Source organism: Microchirus variegatus (assembly GCF_963457635.1).
Source record: "Microchirus variegatus genome assembly, chromosome: 17".
Taxonomy (NCBI): Eukaryota; Metazoa; Chordata; class Actinopteri; order Pleuronectiformes; family Soleidae; genus Microchirus; species Microchirus variegatus.
This window is the reverse complement of record NC_139818.1, coordinates 10,362,985-10,377,948: the sequence shown is the minus strand read 5'-3', so window position 1 is coordinate 10,377,948 and position 14,964 is coordinate 10,362,985. Positions and strand designations below refer to the sequence as shown.

The 14,964-nt window shown below is 37.9% G+C and overlaps 2 protein-coding genes across 2 annotated transcripts in view; both read left to right on the top strand.

The window, feature by feature from the left end:
- The window catches only part of LOC310938902 (zinc finger protein 385C-like), a gene marked incomplete at both ends in the record, with an annotated part of 42,105 nt that extends 41,705 nt beyond the window's left edge, over positions 1 to 400 (top strand). Inside the window, one exon of the mRNA XM_083903530.1 lies at positions 170 to 400. Within this exon, the coding sequence (XP_083759656.1) occupies positions 170 to 400 (231 nt within the window). The remainder of the gene's footprint in view (positions 1 to 169) is intronic.
- A 2,987-nt stretch (positions 401 to 3,387) lies between these two features.
- Positions 3,388 to 14,595, top strand: LOC310939210 (dnaJ homolog subfamily C member 7-like). The gene is made up of 14 exons (XM_083903896.1): positions 3,388 to 3,467; positions 6,006 to 6,094; positions 7,581 to 7,705; positions 7,870 to 7,983; positions 8,298 to 8,372; positions 8,566 to 8,684; positions 9,762 to 9,915; positions 10,543 to 10,707; positions 11,228 to 11,319; positions 11,435 to 11,508; positions 11,604 to 11,750; positions 11,848 to 12,003; positions 13,103 to 13,177; positions 13,263 to 14,595. Exons 1-14 carry the CDS (start codon positions 3,397 to 3,399, stop codon positions 13,298 to 13,300), a joined length of 1,494 nt encoding a protein of 497 aa, XP_083760022.1. The 5' UTR covers positions 3,388 to 3,396; the 3' UTR covers positions 13,301 to 14,595.
- Positions 14,596 to 14,964: the final 369 nt, after the last annotated feature.

Genomic DNA, 14,964 nt, shown 5'->3' with positions numbered 1-14,964 from the left:
TTGAATCACTTAAATCCTTGTATTTGGGACTCAGTTGGTAAAGTGTGAAAAAAGAAGACTCACTCATGTTTTTGTGGTTCTACTCTGTCTAAGTACAGGAGATAAAACATGCGATGTTGATATGTGTTGGAGAATTTCACATCTTGTTGTTGTTTTTCTTGTGTGTCAGACTAAACTGGCTCTGCAGAAGCAGCTGTCTAAGGCCCTGCCAGCAGGTTTCCTGACAAGTCCCCTCAGTTCGGCTGCGTTGTGCGCCATGGCACCCGGACCTTTGGCGCTGAGGCTGCCGCCGGGTCCCGCCGCCATCATACAGGGTCCCCTGATCAGCCCCACACTCTTCAGGCCCGCCCCGGGACCTTTGAGGGCCACACACACACCCATCATCTTCTCCCCTTACTAGCAATGTGCCAAACTTGGCTGGAGGACCAACAGCAGAGTGGGCCCTAATCCAGCCAAAGCTGGACAAAGCAGGGGAGAATCCACAGTGTGAACAGGACACTATGCAGCAAGTGCACATGTCACCATGTTCAACTGGGCAGGTCCAAGTCATGAGAAGAGTATGCACATTCCCCTGGTGCAGGTCAAGATATCAGTGCTGACTGACCAGTGTTACCTCTTTAAGACAGAGGGACCATCACTCGACTGTTTCCCTTTCAACAAACTGCTGAATACATGTTCACTGGGGTCAGGGGAACATGGAAGCCATAACAACAGACATCTTTTACTTTTATTTGTAATACTTATCATAGACAATTACATTATAAGGGGGCTGTAAAGTGTTATTGAGTATTTATTGCCAAATGTTTTGTCAGGAGAACAAGTACAATACTGAATCCTGGTTTCTTAACCAAATCAAAATGAAGAATATTCAGATTTTACTTCACCCATGAGATGACAAATTAAGAGACATTGTCTGGTGTGGATGCTTTTCATTGTATTATTTATGTATTCATTCATTTATTTATTTATATATGTTGTCGTTCCCTCTTGCTCTCTGTGTTATGAGATGACAATCAACCACCACAATGATAATGATGCCAAGTCTACTTGCTATATGGAAACAAACCACACCTGATGCACACAATGAGATGGCTACAGAGTTTGATGTTGATTTTGTCCGACATGAGCCGTTACCACAAGCTCTTCAGGCGATGGTTGGATGAATACGACTCTGCAACAGCTTGATGCTGTTTGTGCAATATGACGAGTTTAGCCAAATCTGTTTGACAATATTAAATGTTTTTGTTGTGTGGAGTTGTATTTATAAAAAAGAAATTGTCATTTCATTTTAGCGTTCTCTCTCTCTTACTTGACTGTGCTGAATCATCCCAAGCAATATGTATTTTTAAAGTGTCCCCTTACTTGTGTAAAATACTGACTAGTGTAAATGCATCAAGTGCAATAATGTAAATTATTATGTGTTAAAAATGTCAATACTGTATTCTATATAAAGTTATGAATAGTACTGTTTTTACTTGGTTGTGATCGTTTTCTTCATGGGTCTCTTTTCATGAATCATTATATTGGGCATACAAATACTTAATTTAATATAGTTGTAGACAGTTATATCCACATTATGAGGTCAGTTAATATTATCACACAATGATCATTTTAAATTGTACACATGTACAATGTGATTCAGCAACAAAAAGGCGCTGAAAATATATTAAAGACATATGTCTCTTGTACAGTTTAAGTAATGGACTTGTACATGTGAGCAGTTACTAACCTATTTTTAAACCTGTGGAAAACTAATAACCACCAGCAGAAATACAAGAAAGTCATTCTAATCCTTTAGCCAGAGTCAAAACACTCTGTTTGCTTGAGCTTGCTTATATTTAATGGTGCTGCACTGCCCTCTAGTGGTACATAACAAATATGAATAATGTTCGTCTTGTGATATACATCAACTGTTGATAAAAGTGTGAGTTTTTGACATTTTGACTTAAAAACCACACAAAGAGAGGACATATGTCCAATATTATTGGGAAAAATTTGAATATATTACCTGATCCTCAGGTTCTGTTACACCTTAAAAGACCTGTTTATGAGTTAGGACCTTGTTTTGGGGTTATTGATCGAATAAGGGGTTTAGATTAAGGGTTGGGGTTTAGGTTTTAGTTGTGATAGTTAATGTTAGTCTATGAATGTCCACACAAAGATTTCTGTATAAAAATGTGTTTGTGTTCTTTATGAACAAAATCACCAATTCACAACTAATCCACAACCCTTATCATACTGTATTGCTATGAATTAAGACTTCACTGTACTTTACTATAACCCTATTTTACACTGGCATTGATCCTTTATGCTCTGTGCAATATCATTCTTAAGCTGATTTAAAGTGATGAATAAGGATTGGGTGATATGGCCAAAATAGGTTATCACAACAAAAACATGTTAATAACAATTGGTTATAACCATGATATACTTTTGAAAATTAAAAATGTATTTATGTTTTTCCCTCCTGAGTGGTATTGGAAAAAAAAAATAAAGTTAACTGTCTTCTTTATGAATAAACACAGAGGAACATTTCACAAACCTGAGGTAAAGCAATTAAGTGTGTTAAACAATGCATAAATATATAACGACATACAATTAATATTATATATTTATATTGATATTGAGCATTTTTGCATTTCTTGCCATTTATTTGTCTGTGATATTGCTTGTGGTTGAATGATAACCCAGCCCTATGATTAGCTATGAATAAAACACATGTATAGTAATATAGTATATATTTTTTGAAAAAAATTACTAGGTGAGAGGTTTCCCGGGGCAAATATTGACCACAGAATGTCCCACAGTAACAGCATCTTTGTAGGGAAAAAACAAAGTTAGTAACAGTTTAAAACAGAGGAAATACAGTGTGATAAATGTGTGTTTTGTCCATATTTGTATGTTTTACAGTGACCTTGTTTCTCGGGTATGGAAGCCTGTTTGTGCCTCATGGGGAAAAACATGCTTACCCAGGTCATTATTATGCTCAGTCATTAATATAAAATGTTATGTCATAATAATGAGACACTATTTCAAAATTATGACTTAGTATCTCATAATTATCATGAGGTAATATCGCATTATTATGACTTAGTATCTAAATTATGAGATACTTTCGCATTATTATGATTTAGTATATAATTCTTATGATTTAGTATACTATTCTTATGACTTAGAAGATAAAAATTATTAGGAGATACTTTCTCATTATTATGACTTAGAATATCATTCTTATGACTGAGTATCTCATTATTATGACTTATTTATATGTATTTGTATTTTGCAAGTGGCGAAAGTGGGCTTTCATGATCATGACCTCAATTTATATAAAACAATAAATAAAGAAATAATGCTCCGGAAATGACGTACGTTCTTGTTCGTCCTTTCCAGAAAAAAATGGCAGCTGTTGACATCGACGTGCCGGTGGAGCTTGAGCCTCAAATCCCCATGGAGGAAGACTTGGAGCGGTAAATAGCCGATTTCATAGTTTCTTTTAATTGTGCTTTGTGTGTTATTCGAATAATAGCCCGACTGAAATCAAACGTTCACTCGCAGGCAAGGTTCAGACACCTGAGCCCGGAGACGAGCTAACAAGGCTAGCATGCCGAGGGTAAGACGGCAGCAGCGTGTTTTTCCAGAAATCGCAATTGTGTCGGTTACTGTTCAATGACAGGCCGTGAATTAATACTATTCCTTATGTTTGAAATGATACAACACGTTTTAGACAACAAACGTTTTCTGACGTAAGATTTGCCAACCAGCCCCCCAAGACAGTATTGTCGAGATATTATCTCGCTGTTGCCGACATCCAGAAACAATTATGTTTTGACATTAGTTGAATTAGCTGTATGCTAAATAACCTGTATTTTTGGACATGTTACGAACATAAATGTTGAAAATGCAAACGCTGCTGTGTATAGCCGTAGTCTTTTGCGCCAAGTCTCTCTCTTGGTTTCGATTTTCGAGAAATTTCCGTATGAGGATAGTTGGGGAGCTAACCCCGAGCTAACTCAACTAAAATTTTAATTTACATCGACCAATAACTCCCGCAGACAGATGTAATTTTCGCCTTGTTCTAAAAAAAAGTTGTATTAAGACATCAGAGTTCAGAAGTTAGACAGTCTGTATAGTACAATTTTATAAACAATATAACAACAATAAGTAAGGTATCATGTAACGTAAATATGAGAATATGTTAAAAGGGAAAGAATAAACAATAATAAAAAATAATATATTGAACTGAAGAGAATAAAGGTATTGCTGTTCTAAGTACTTACTGAAATTGTTCAGTGTTTACCATGTGACTCAATGTTACCTGACCTTGTTATCTGTTTTGTCGTTTAAAAACGTTAGGCTATCTCCTACTCTTCATGTCAGACTTAAGATAAGGTCTTTTGTCGCTGAATTTAACATTTACACAGTCTGTTGAGTCATGATGTCAATGGAAAAAAATCCTTGGAACCAGAACCAGGGAGTTGTCACTTCTTCGATACATACATAGTATGGCAAGCGGTTTTAACATTCTGTAGACAGGCTATTCACCCCCGATGTCTGCAATGTCATTCTTACTAGTCAAAACTATGGTTACAGATAAACCTTAATTTCGTTTAGTTTTCACTGGTCAGAATTACGTACATTTTTGCCATTCAAGTGTATGAGGTTTGTCATTGTAGATATCTCTAATTCCAGTTTCAGACTAATAAAAATGACTTCACAGATCTCTACAACTACAATTCATAGTGGTCACAATGAAATTACATCTAGTCAACATGACATAACATATATCTGTAATGGTAATTCCAGATAGTCAAACTTGGCAATTAACTGTAAAAAATTTGTGCTATAATCATAGTGCTACGCAGATCTTACCAGTTGTGCAAGAATATCAGGCTGTTGCCATGACTCCTAGCACAGCCAGAATCCACCTTTAAAGGGGCAACAGACAACATGTGAATCCCTTACCAATTCTAAAATGTTACAGATGTAACAGTACCAAAAAGCAAGTATGAATGTAACAAGCACTTATATACTTAACTGACAAACGTAAATAAACATCACTGTGTGGAGAATAGATATTGGGTGAATGATGTTCTCTGCAGTTTTTTGAATATATAACAATGCAGTTCCATTGTATCATAATAAGAGAATAAATATATATGCAATCTATAAACAGTTACACTATATCAGTATCAAATACACATCAAATAAAACCTGTTGAACATGTACAGGGTGATACCCTTAATACCTGCATTATGCTGGGCGGTTGGAATGATTCGGAGATTCTGCTGTAGCTTTAAAGAACACCCTATCCCTACTACTTTATTTGAACAAAATGACCTGTTTCCATAGGACAGACCAGAATTAGAACCTCACTACTACATTTCCCTAATGATCTTAAAATTAGCTTTTAATCCTTGTGCTACATGTTCACAATTACAATAATGTATCAAAGAGATGCAGAAATGTTCTTCGTTTCAAAAGCTCTGAATACAGAGCCTATTAAACACATTGTGTTAATATTACCCATAAATTACTTGAAAATACTGTCAGCATAACTGTGACATAAAGTTTTCATATCATCCCATGCCTACTCCTGAACTGTCCTTTTGCACCCAGCCTTGTTTAGTGACGTGTTATAAGCCTGCTGTGATGACCACAAAAGGAGGCCTGAATTTTAACTTCCTGATGTGCATCAGTGTTGACTTACCCTTTAGCACCTGACTCGTCTTGACTAAACTGCCTCAGACAAATTTTACTGCTATGTTTAGTTCTGAAGCTGTTGGGATTGTGTACCCTGCTTTGCTGTCCCAGTTCCTTGTGGAACACCTTAGTTTAGTCCTCTCAGACAAACTCGATTTCAGCCCTATTTACCCAGTAGACGAAAATAACAAATCAACTGGTTTTGTGCAGAATAGTGTGTGGTGTTTATGCCTTTAGTTGTTGGTTTTATGTTTGTAAAGTACTCACTCCACCTTGACTTTGGCTTCTGTTTCTCCTCTCTCCAGCCAAGCTGAATGCTTCAAAGAGCAAGGAAATGCACTCTACAGCAAGAAAGATTACTCCGAGGCTTTCAACTACTATACCAAAGCCATTGGTGAGCAGCAAGAAATCAGTTTTTACAGGGATTGGGTTAAAGGCTAGTCCCTAGATGCATTAGCTTAAAGAAATGGTAACTATGCCTATTTCTATGAGAGCTGGCTGGGTCACAATATAAGTGTCCTTGGTCAAGACGACAAAGAAATCATTACACTGAATAATTTTGGGTTGAAGACAAAACAAGACATTTGAGAATATCATCATTTGGAGGTTTGCAAATCACTGATCATCATTTTTCAACGTTGAAATGGACCGAATGGACCGAATGATTAATAAAAAAGTACTATATAGATGCACTTTTTTGAGCTGAATGGTAGGAACCACCAAAAAGCAATACGGCCCGAGTGTGGTACATTGCAAACAAATGATGGACATTATATCACTCATGACACAATGTAGACAATTGAAATGGGAATTTAAATGAGTTATCACATAAAACTTGGGCTGCAGCAATTAGTCGATGTAATCGATTACGTCGAGCTATCCAGAACTAGTTATAGAAAGTGCTGGGTGCAGAATTGCTCACTGTTTACATCCCGCAAGGAAGCAGAGAAGAAGAACGCACAAATTATGGCAGAAACAGACGAAGAAGTTTGAAAACTCTGACCCAAAGTTTCCAAAGTTTGGGAACATTTCACTGAAAATTAACCAGTGAAACATGTTAAATGCAATCTGTGAAGCGCAACTCTCATGCTGTGGTAGCAATACGGCGATGCACGACACCCCGGAGCCGCTGTACTATCACGCACCTCAGAGATATATAGTTAATATTTGTTTAAATCACTTGCTCATTTATTATGTAACCATCAGCCTATGATGCAAGTACATAATATGCTTGTCGTATTACGGCAGTAATCAGTGAATTACAGGCGAAGCTGCCATAATGAATTGTAAAAATCTTTCACTTATTAACTGTGTGATTTGGAGCATATTAATTCAATATTTAAGCTGTAAGAAATCTGTGATAATTTGTTTCAGGTATTTAACTGTCATAAATGTTGTGTTATTAAAGCACACACCCGAGTCCACTGTTTGTAGGTTAAACAGAAGTCCAAAATAGATTCTAACAATGATAATCGTGATTAATGGATAGATTAGTCGACAACAAAAACAATCGTTAGTTGCAGCCCTACATAAAACTATTGATCCTAGACTGAACTAGACCCTAGTTCATGGCAGACCTATCTGTGCTAAAAGAGGAAAAAAGATTGAGATTTGAATCCGATTGGAACCTTTAAATCTAAAATCAAATCGAATCAAGGATTTGGAGAATCGTGACACCCCTAATAGTCACTCAGAACTGAAGAGGCCTCTGGAATGAGGTGAAATTTCTTCAAGAAAACTGAATCAAATCTATTTGCTGATATCTGAGAAAACAATGACATGGGCAGACGTGCTTTCCTGTGTCTTGCATTTTTTGGGTCTAACTGTACTGAACATACATAAAGAACATAATGAACATTTTTTTTTTTTTTAATTTACAGATGCTTGCCCCAGAAATGCAAGTTATTATGGTAACAGGGCGGCAACACTCATGATGCTCTTCCGCTTTCGAGAGGCCCTCGAAGATTCTCAGCAGGCAGTACGACTGGATGACTGTTTCATGAAGGTCAGGTTGAACAACCTTTTAAATCAAGTAGCTCTGCAGTCTCAGCTTTTAACACATCTTCAGACTTTGTTTGCACTTGAATGACAGAGTTCAATCTATAGATTTTTTTTATTTATGTATTTTACATTGACATACATTTTAAATGTGCCCGTCTTGTCACACAGGGTCATCTACGTGAGGGAAAGTGTCACCTGTCTTTGGGAAATGCCATGGCAGCCAGTCGCTGCTTTCAGAAGGTTCTAGAGTTGGAGCCCAGCAACAGAGAGGCCCAACAGGAGGTGGGCATCACAATGTTTCTCACAAACGTCAAATTTGTGTTTTTCCTGACAGTTGTATTGTAGAGCTGTGTGCAGCTCGTTCAGTAACATATTTACCCATTAGTCTCAGCATAATCAGCATAATGTAATTTCTGGTTTAGCTGTGAACTTGCATACAGTTATGAGCAGACAGGCGCGCCTCAGCATTGTGCTTGTTCTCTCTCCTCTCCAAGTCATTTAGGTGAACACAGCTACTGCCAGGAAGAATCTGCTTTTGTGAGAACTCAAGCTCATCTTGGCAGAGACGGCACTGATAGATATCTGTTTTATTTTAGAATAAGAACGCAGGGACTCTCCTTGAGTATGAGCGAATGGCTGAGTTTGGCTTCGAGAAGCGGGATTTCAGAAAGGTACTTCACACACATCCTCCAACTGTTTACTTTTATTAAATGGCAAATTATATAATCAGAAATTTGACATTGGTATATAATGAATAAATTATTTCAAGACATCCTACCTCTGCTAGACTGCTTTAACGAATGCTTAATCTACTTTATCAGTTGAAGAAAATTAATATCGTTTGTTTTTTTTGCTCTGATTCAGGTGGTGTACTGTATGGACCGGGCTTTAGCTATGGCTACTGCCTGCCACCGCTTCAAAATCCTCAAGGCTGAGTGTCTGGCTCTGCTAGGACGCTATCCAGAAGCTCAGTCTGTAGCAAGGTTGGAATAATCAAGCTTTTATTATGAATGAACTGGTGTTGCACTCCTTAATATTTTCCAGGTTATTAAATATTTGTTCAAAATTATTTTGGGAAAAAGTGACAGTCCCAATATAAGCTGAGCCTCGCGTACCATGGTGCCACTTCAGCAATGCAGTTGTGCAGTTCATAATCTGACTCGTCGATTTATCGTTAGCGTAGTCGAAGACTAGTCGACTATTGAAATAGTTGCAACCCTACATTCTAGAACTAGCTTCTCGTACTCATTAAGTGTTTTAAAGCAACACACTGTAGATCCTTAAAATCCTTTTGATGGTGCACAAACATTCATATAGATTTATATTAGTAGGTCATTATCATGATCACATTGCTCCTTAAACACTTGGATTTCAAATATGTAATGCTGGAGTATTATGTAGAAAAACTAGTCTGTTCTTATCTGTGTGGACACCAAGGCAGATCAGTATCAGTAATTTTTTGACTCCAATTCTTTGATCTACAGACATTCTTTAGTTTCTGTCAGCACAGTTGTCTTTATCGCAGTCAAGCACAAACCAACTTTCTGCTCTCGCTTTTATTCCATTGACTATCAAGTATCGAATTAAGTCTATAGTGTTGTTCATTCATTAAACAAGCACAAACCTCTCAAAACACAAGACAGCCTCACAATGAGCTCTGTCTCCAGTCGTGACTTCCCACATGCCTCAAGACAACCAATTATAAGCACCCTTATGTCTTGGTTAACAGCATGCTGCATGCTTATTGGCTCACTGACACAGATTAGATTATCTCCTAATATGTTGCAGCACCCAATCACTTCAGAATCAGAGAATCATGGTATACATGTGTTACTTTTATCCATCTATTTATTTATGCACATTTAGTTACCGCTGGGAGGTGTGACCAATAATCTATATAACAGGACACATTTTCAATAGTAGGTGATACAGAAGAATTTATTGAAGTTTGATACTCCTCACACACCTGTGAGAGAAAGGCGTTAGCTGAGAGCAAATTTTACGTTGTGTTGATTTGCATATCAGAGCAATGTATGTGAAAACAAAACCTTCTGTTACAGTGACATCCTGCGAATGGACTCAACGAATGCAGACGCATTATACGTTCGAGGTCTATGTCTTTACTATGAGGACTGCATTGACAAAGCTGTACAGTTCTTCATCCAGGCTCTGCGAATGGCACCCGACCATGAGAAGGCCCGGCTTGCCTGCAAGGTAGAACCCTCATTTTTGTCTTTTTGATTAAGATTTGTTGTGATAAACAATTCAGTCATTCATCATCTCCCGCTTTATCCTCCTCATGAGGGTGTTGAGACTGCTAGTACCAATCCCAGCTGACATAGGGCGAAAGGCATGGTACACCCTGGACGGATAGCTGGTCCATCGCTGGGCGACACAGAGACAAACAAGCATTCACTCTCACACTGTCAATTTAGAGTGTCCATTTAACCTCAGCATGTTTTTGGACTGTGTGAGGAGACTGGAGAATAATTTGTTTTTAATCAAAACGGGTAAAATAGCCCAGTGGACCATGGCATCTATTAATTGCAAAGTGTGCATTAACTGGTTAACAACTTTAAAAAGCCGTCTCACTTTTTGACGTGATAAGTTTTGTGGTCATGCTGTATATTTTATGAGGACTGAAATGCATTTAATTAAGCAGGACTGTCTGTGGAGAGAACTCTGAAAAAATCTGAAAACAGAGTAATTTTAGTAGAGGTAGTTTACTTGACAAGGGGATATGGAGCAAAAATCAAAATTTACAGACAAATGGTTAGATATCTTTTGTAATGTTAACTTTCAAGTTCAATTAAATACTTATTTTTCCTCTTTCTCCATTAGAATGCCAAAGCACTGAAAGCCAAGAAGGAAGAAGGCAATCAGGCATTCAAGAACTGCAGCTATGATGCTGCATACCAGCTGTATACTGAGGCCCTGGCAATAGACCCCAACAATATCAAGACAAATGCTAAACTGTACTCCAACAGAGCCACAGCAGGGACAAAGGTAAAATGCAACAACTCACAGGCTTGCACATTATACTGACGTTATCTGAATAAAAGGGAAACAAACTGGGCAGATGTATGGCCCTGTATTAACATCTGTCCTGAATAATCCGATCACAGGACAGCTGTAAGTTCAGGTGTGAACACACACACATGTCCTGAATGGATCTTCATATTTACAATCTTTTACATGTTTCAATGCAAATGCATGATAGATTTACGTTTTTTTTTTGTGCATTTTTTTCTTTCAATGTTGCACATTCATCATTTCTGTTTTCCAAAAGGAAATTGTATAACTTGCTGACAAACGCACAGCTTCTATCGATTTGAAATCCAAAATCGTTTCTCACCAAGACAGAAATGAGATTGAGTAAAATGTGACCAAAAATGTTTTTTGAGACCGTCAAAAAATGGTGCAACATGTGTGTGGTCTTGACTAGTGCTGTCCATTTGATCTCTGAGGGTGGATGTGAACTCTGTGTCCCATCACTTTACTGACATTAATATTTCCTCATCAACAGCTGAGGAAACTAAATCAAGCTATTGAAGACTGCACCAGTGCGATCAAACTCGATGACACATACATCAAGGCCTATTTAAGAAGAGCTCAGTGGTATGCTAAACATTCAACAACAAGTTTATTTTGTCTTTTTAGACAAAGTATTAGTCATGGTAGACAAAGTATTGTGCATTTTTTGAGTGACTTTGACTTTTTGTGTGACCTGTAGTTACATGAACACAGAGCAGTATGAAGAAGCTGTCCGTGACTATGAAAAAGTTTATCAAACAGAAAAAACGTCAGGTCAGTGGCTGTTTTCACTTGTCTGAAATTATTCTCGGGCTTGTCCTGTGCCACACACAAATTCACGTGGGCTGATGTGTATTTTCTTGCTGTAGAGCATAAGCATCTACTGAAGACGGCACAGCTGGAGCTGAAGAAGAGCAAGAGGAAAGACTACTACAAAGTACTCGGGGTCGGAAAGAGCGCCACCGAGGAAGAGATCAAAAAAGCTTATCGCAAACGAGCCCTCATGCACCACCCAGGTAACCCATTGTCTCTAAAACGTGCATCCAGAGAGGGAATTTAGATTTGATATAATGTCATACATGGTTCCTGCTGTATTATATCAATATCTTGCAGACCGCCACAGTTCAGCGACTCCAGAGGTTCAAAAGGAGGAGGAAAAGAAATTCAAGGAGGTTGGCGAAGCCTTCACTGTGCTCTCCGACCCAAAGAAGAAGGTCCGCTATGACAGTGGACACGACCTGGATGAAGACAACAGCTTTGATGGTGGAGGTAGATATTTAAAATTGTTGCTTTTATTTGGCTGAGAATTCTCTGTCATTGGCAAATATTTTTATACCATGACTGGTAAATCTCAAGGCTGTCCGTCATTTTGACAGATTGAACACAAAAGTAGATCTAACGTAACTTGAAATAATTCACAGAATTATCTTATGTATGCCGGCAGCCGTGATCCTGTACAATTAAATATGATCATGCCAGTGTTGTATCTGTCAGGGATAACTACCTTGGCACGACAAAGACAAATTCTGCGACAGCACAGTCACGCACATGACATTCTTCACTTTGCGCACTGAGTACATAACCACGTCCATCAAAAAAAGATTCCCCTCGGAGCATTTGGGCATCATCTCCGACCTCGACACCGCGTTAAAGGCCTCTCGCTATCCAGTTGCTGGCAGAAAAGCTACGGATTGGAGGCCTTGGCGCGTGTCTGTGACAATTACATATCACGGAGAGGTGCAGCTTTAGTGTATGCAGGATTGAGAAATCACACATTTAGAGTCATGCCGACTTGTTTTACTTCCCTTGGAAAAATTTTCCTGGACTTTAAGACTCTGGCCGAAGTGTCGCTGGTAATATGATTATGGAAGTCTCCCTTGATGCGTTTGATTACGCTGAAGCGAGCACAATGTTAAGAGCAGGAGGAAGGTTTAAGGACACTGAGGGCAGGCTACAGATGGTCAGCTGAGTACACTTTTTAATTTCTTGTAAATTGTTGACTCACTTTTAATTGTGATTGTCTAATTCTGTATGCATCGTTCATTGCTGAAACATCGAGCCGTATTGTTTTCGTGGCCTCCCTCCGCTGTCAAAAAAGAAAGTATTGAATACATTTTTGTGCCTAAAAACTTTAAGTCTTGTTGTTGACGGGATTGTTTTTGAAAGTTAAATAGTATTAGATGGACTATATTTCATAATCATATTTTTTAAAAAAATAAGCAAGGGGGCAAATTCCAAGATCTCTGGCACTACTATTGTATTAAATTCAGGCACTTTTGGTACTTGTTGATACTTTTTCCCTACTCCTTCCTTCCGACTGAAAGTCGTCACCTTCTAACCCCATAATATTTTCTTTTGCTTTCTCTAGATTTTGATGCAAACAACATCTTCAGAGCTTTCTTTGGAGGCCATGGTGGAGGCTATAGTTATGATAACAATCAAGGTTTGTGTTTGTTTGTTTTCTGGTTAGGTTTATTGAAACACTGTGTGGAGGGACATCTTATTGACAAGTTCCTTTCTGATTTCAGACTCTGGACCTGGAAATTTCTTCTTCCAGTTTGGCTAAAGTTAAAGAAGCATGTGGGAATATGCAGCCCGGCTGAGGACAAAACGAATTTGGACCCAGTCACCCTGTGATGCTCTTACTCCTGAGTGTCACTGTTTTAAGAGTTTTCTGATTATTGCATTCACTCCTAAATTGACTCGTTACATTGACGTTAACATCCATAGGGAAGGATAACTCAGAGACTCTAGATGTGAATTAATACTGACAATACATAAGTACAAAATAAACTTTTAGATGGGTTTGGGTCACCTGATTCAGAGCATGCCACTATTGCCAAAATCGCATAAAATAAAATGTAATTGTGTGAATCTGCCTCGACTTTCTTAAAGGGGAGTAGTAATAAGGAATGATTTAAAATATACGTGTTTTTTTTTAGATAACATGACATACATTTTTAAGGTTCTACTGGGTCAGCAGGTCTGTACTGAGTCAATGTACTGTATGAAGTTAAATATCAAAATTGACCTCAGGAAAGACTAAAGGACATCACTGGTCTACAAATGTGTGTCCAGGTTTTATTGGCTCTTGCCAAATATAGGATTGCCTCCTCGCTGGGTTTTTGTTTCTTCGCCTCTTTTCCAGTCTGCATTATAACTTTGACTTGAATGTAAAGCGATTAATGTCAGTTACTTTTTCTTTAATTTTCTCTCGACCTGTTTATATTTATTGTAATGTGAATTCTAACCCATATGCAGCAGAATGCCATCGTCTCCCCCCTTTTGTAAGAGACATGTATAAATGTTTTTATATCATAATCGTCTTTCTCAGATTGTGCAAACTTTTTTTTTTGAACAGTCCAAAATCAGCACACACACACCTGCAGGTTGTCCTCTGTTCAAAGCACCAGTCACACATGTACTGCAAATTCAAGTGGTGCCTTACCAGATCAATTAACCTCACATAAACATACATAAGATGCTGTTGTTCAGACCACATCCCATTTGCAACAACAAAGGTCAAACTTGTACAGCATATGTTTTTTTTCTTCTGTTTGTGCCCTTTCAAAGGAAAAGCAGGTTTTCTTGCCTGTTTAGCTAAATTTAGCTGGTAAATGTACTCCTCTTGCTAAAGCACGAAGGAAGTTGATTTTCATGTTGCTGTCACGGTTACACCCAGCTGACTTGCACCTACGCTCATGCATGTTCAGTCCTTACCCTACTTGTTCCACCTGTTTAAAGGGATGCTGCAATTTGGTTCGGAGCTTCAGTTAATTGTTTTGTCACTGATCCATGAATCATTTGTAAAAAACAGTATTAAGAACACATGCTTTTCTTATTGCTTAAATAAAGGCTCATCTTTTACTGTACTGTTGGTCTCCTACTTTTATTTGAACAACCCTCTTCTCTTTACCAGCCACTGAAAATATTTGTGAAAAGTAGCTCATTTGAATTATCTATTTATTCTGTAAATAATACAAGAGCACCCTCTTTAGGCAATTGACTCATGTTTCTATTTTGTGTCTGGAGAAAGTTAGTCGGACAACTTTATTTACTTTTACATTTTATACAGCTTTGTCTATTTGCCAATTGTCATAAAACTAACCAGTTTTACAAGAGCTCATTTGTGTGCCTTTACTGTAGCATTTTCCATTCAAGTGATGCAGGTTTAATACATATACATGTTATTTAAAGTGTAACCACATAGAATTCATTAGAATGTGTTTG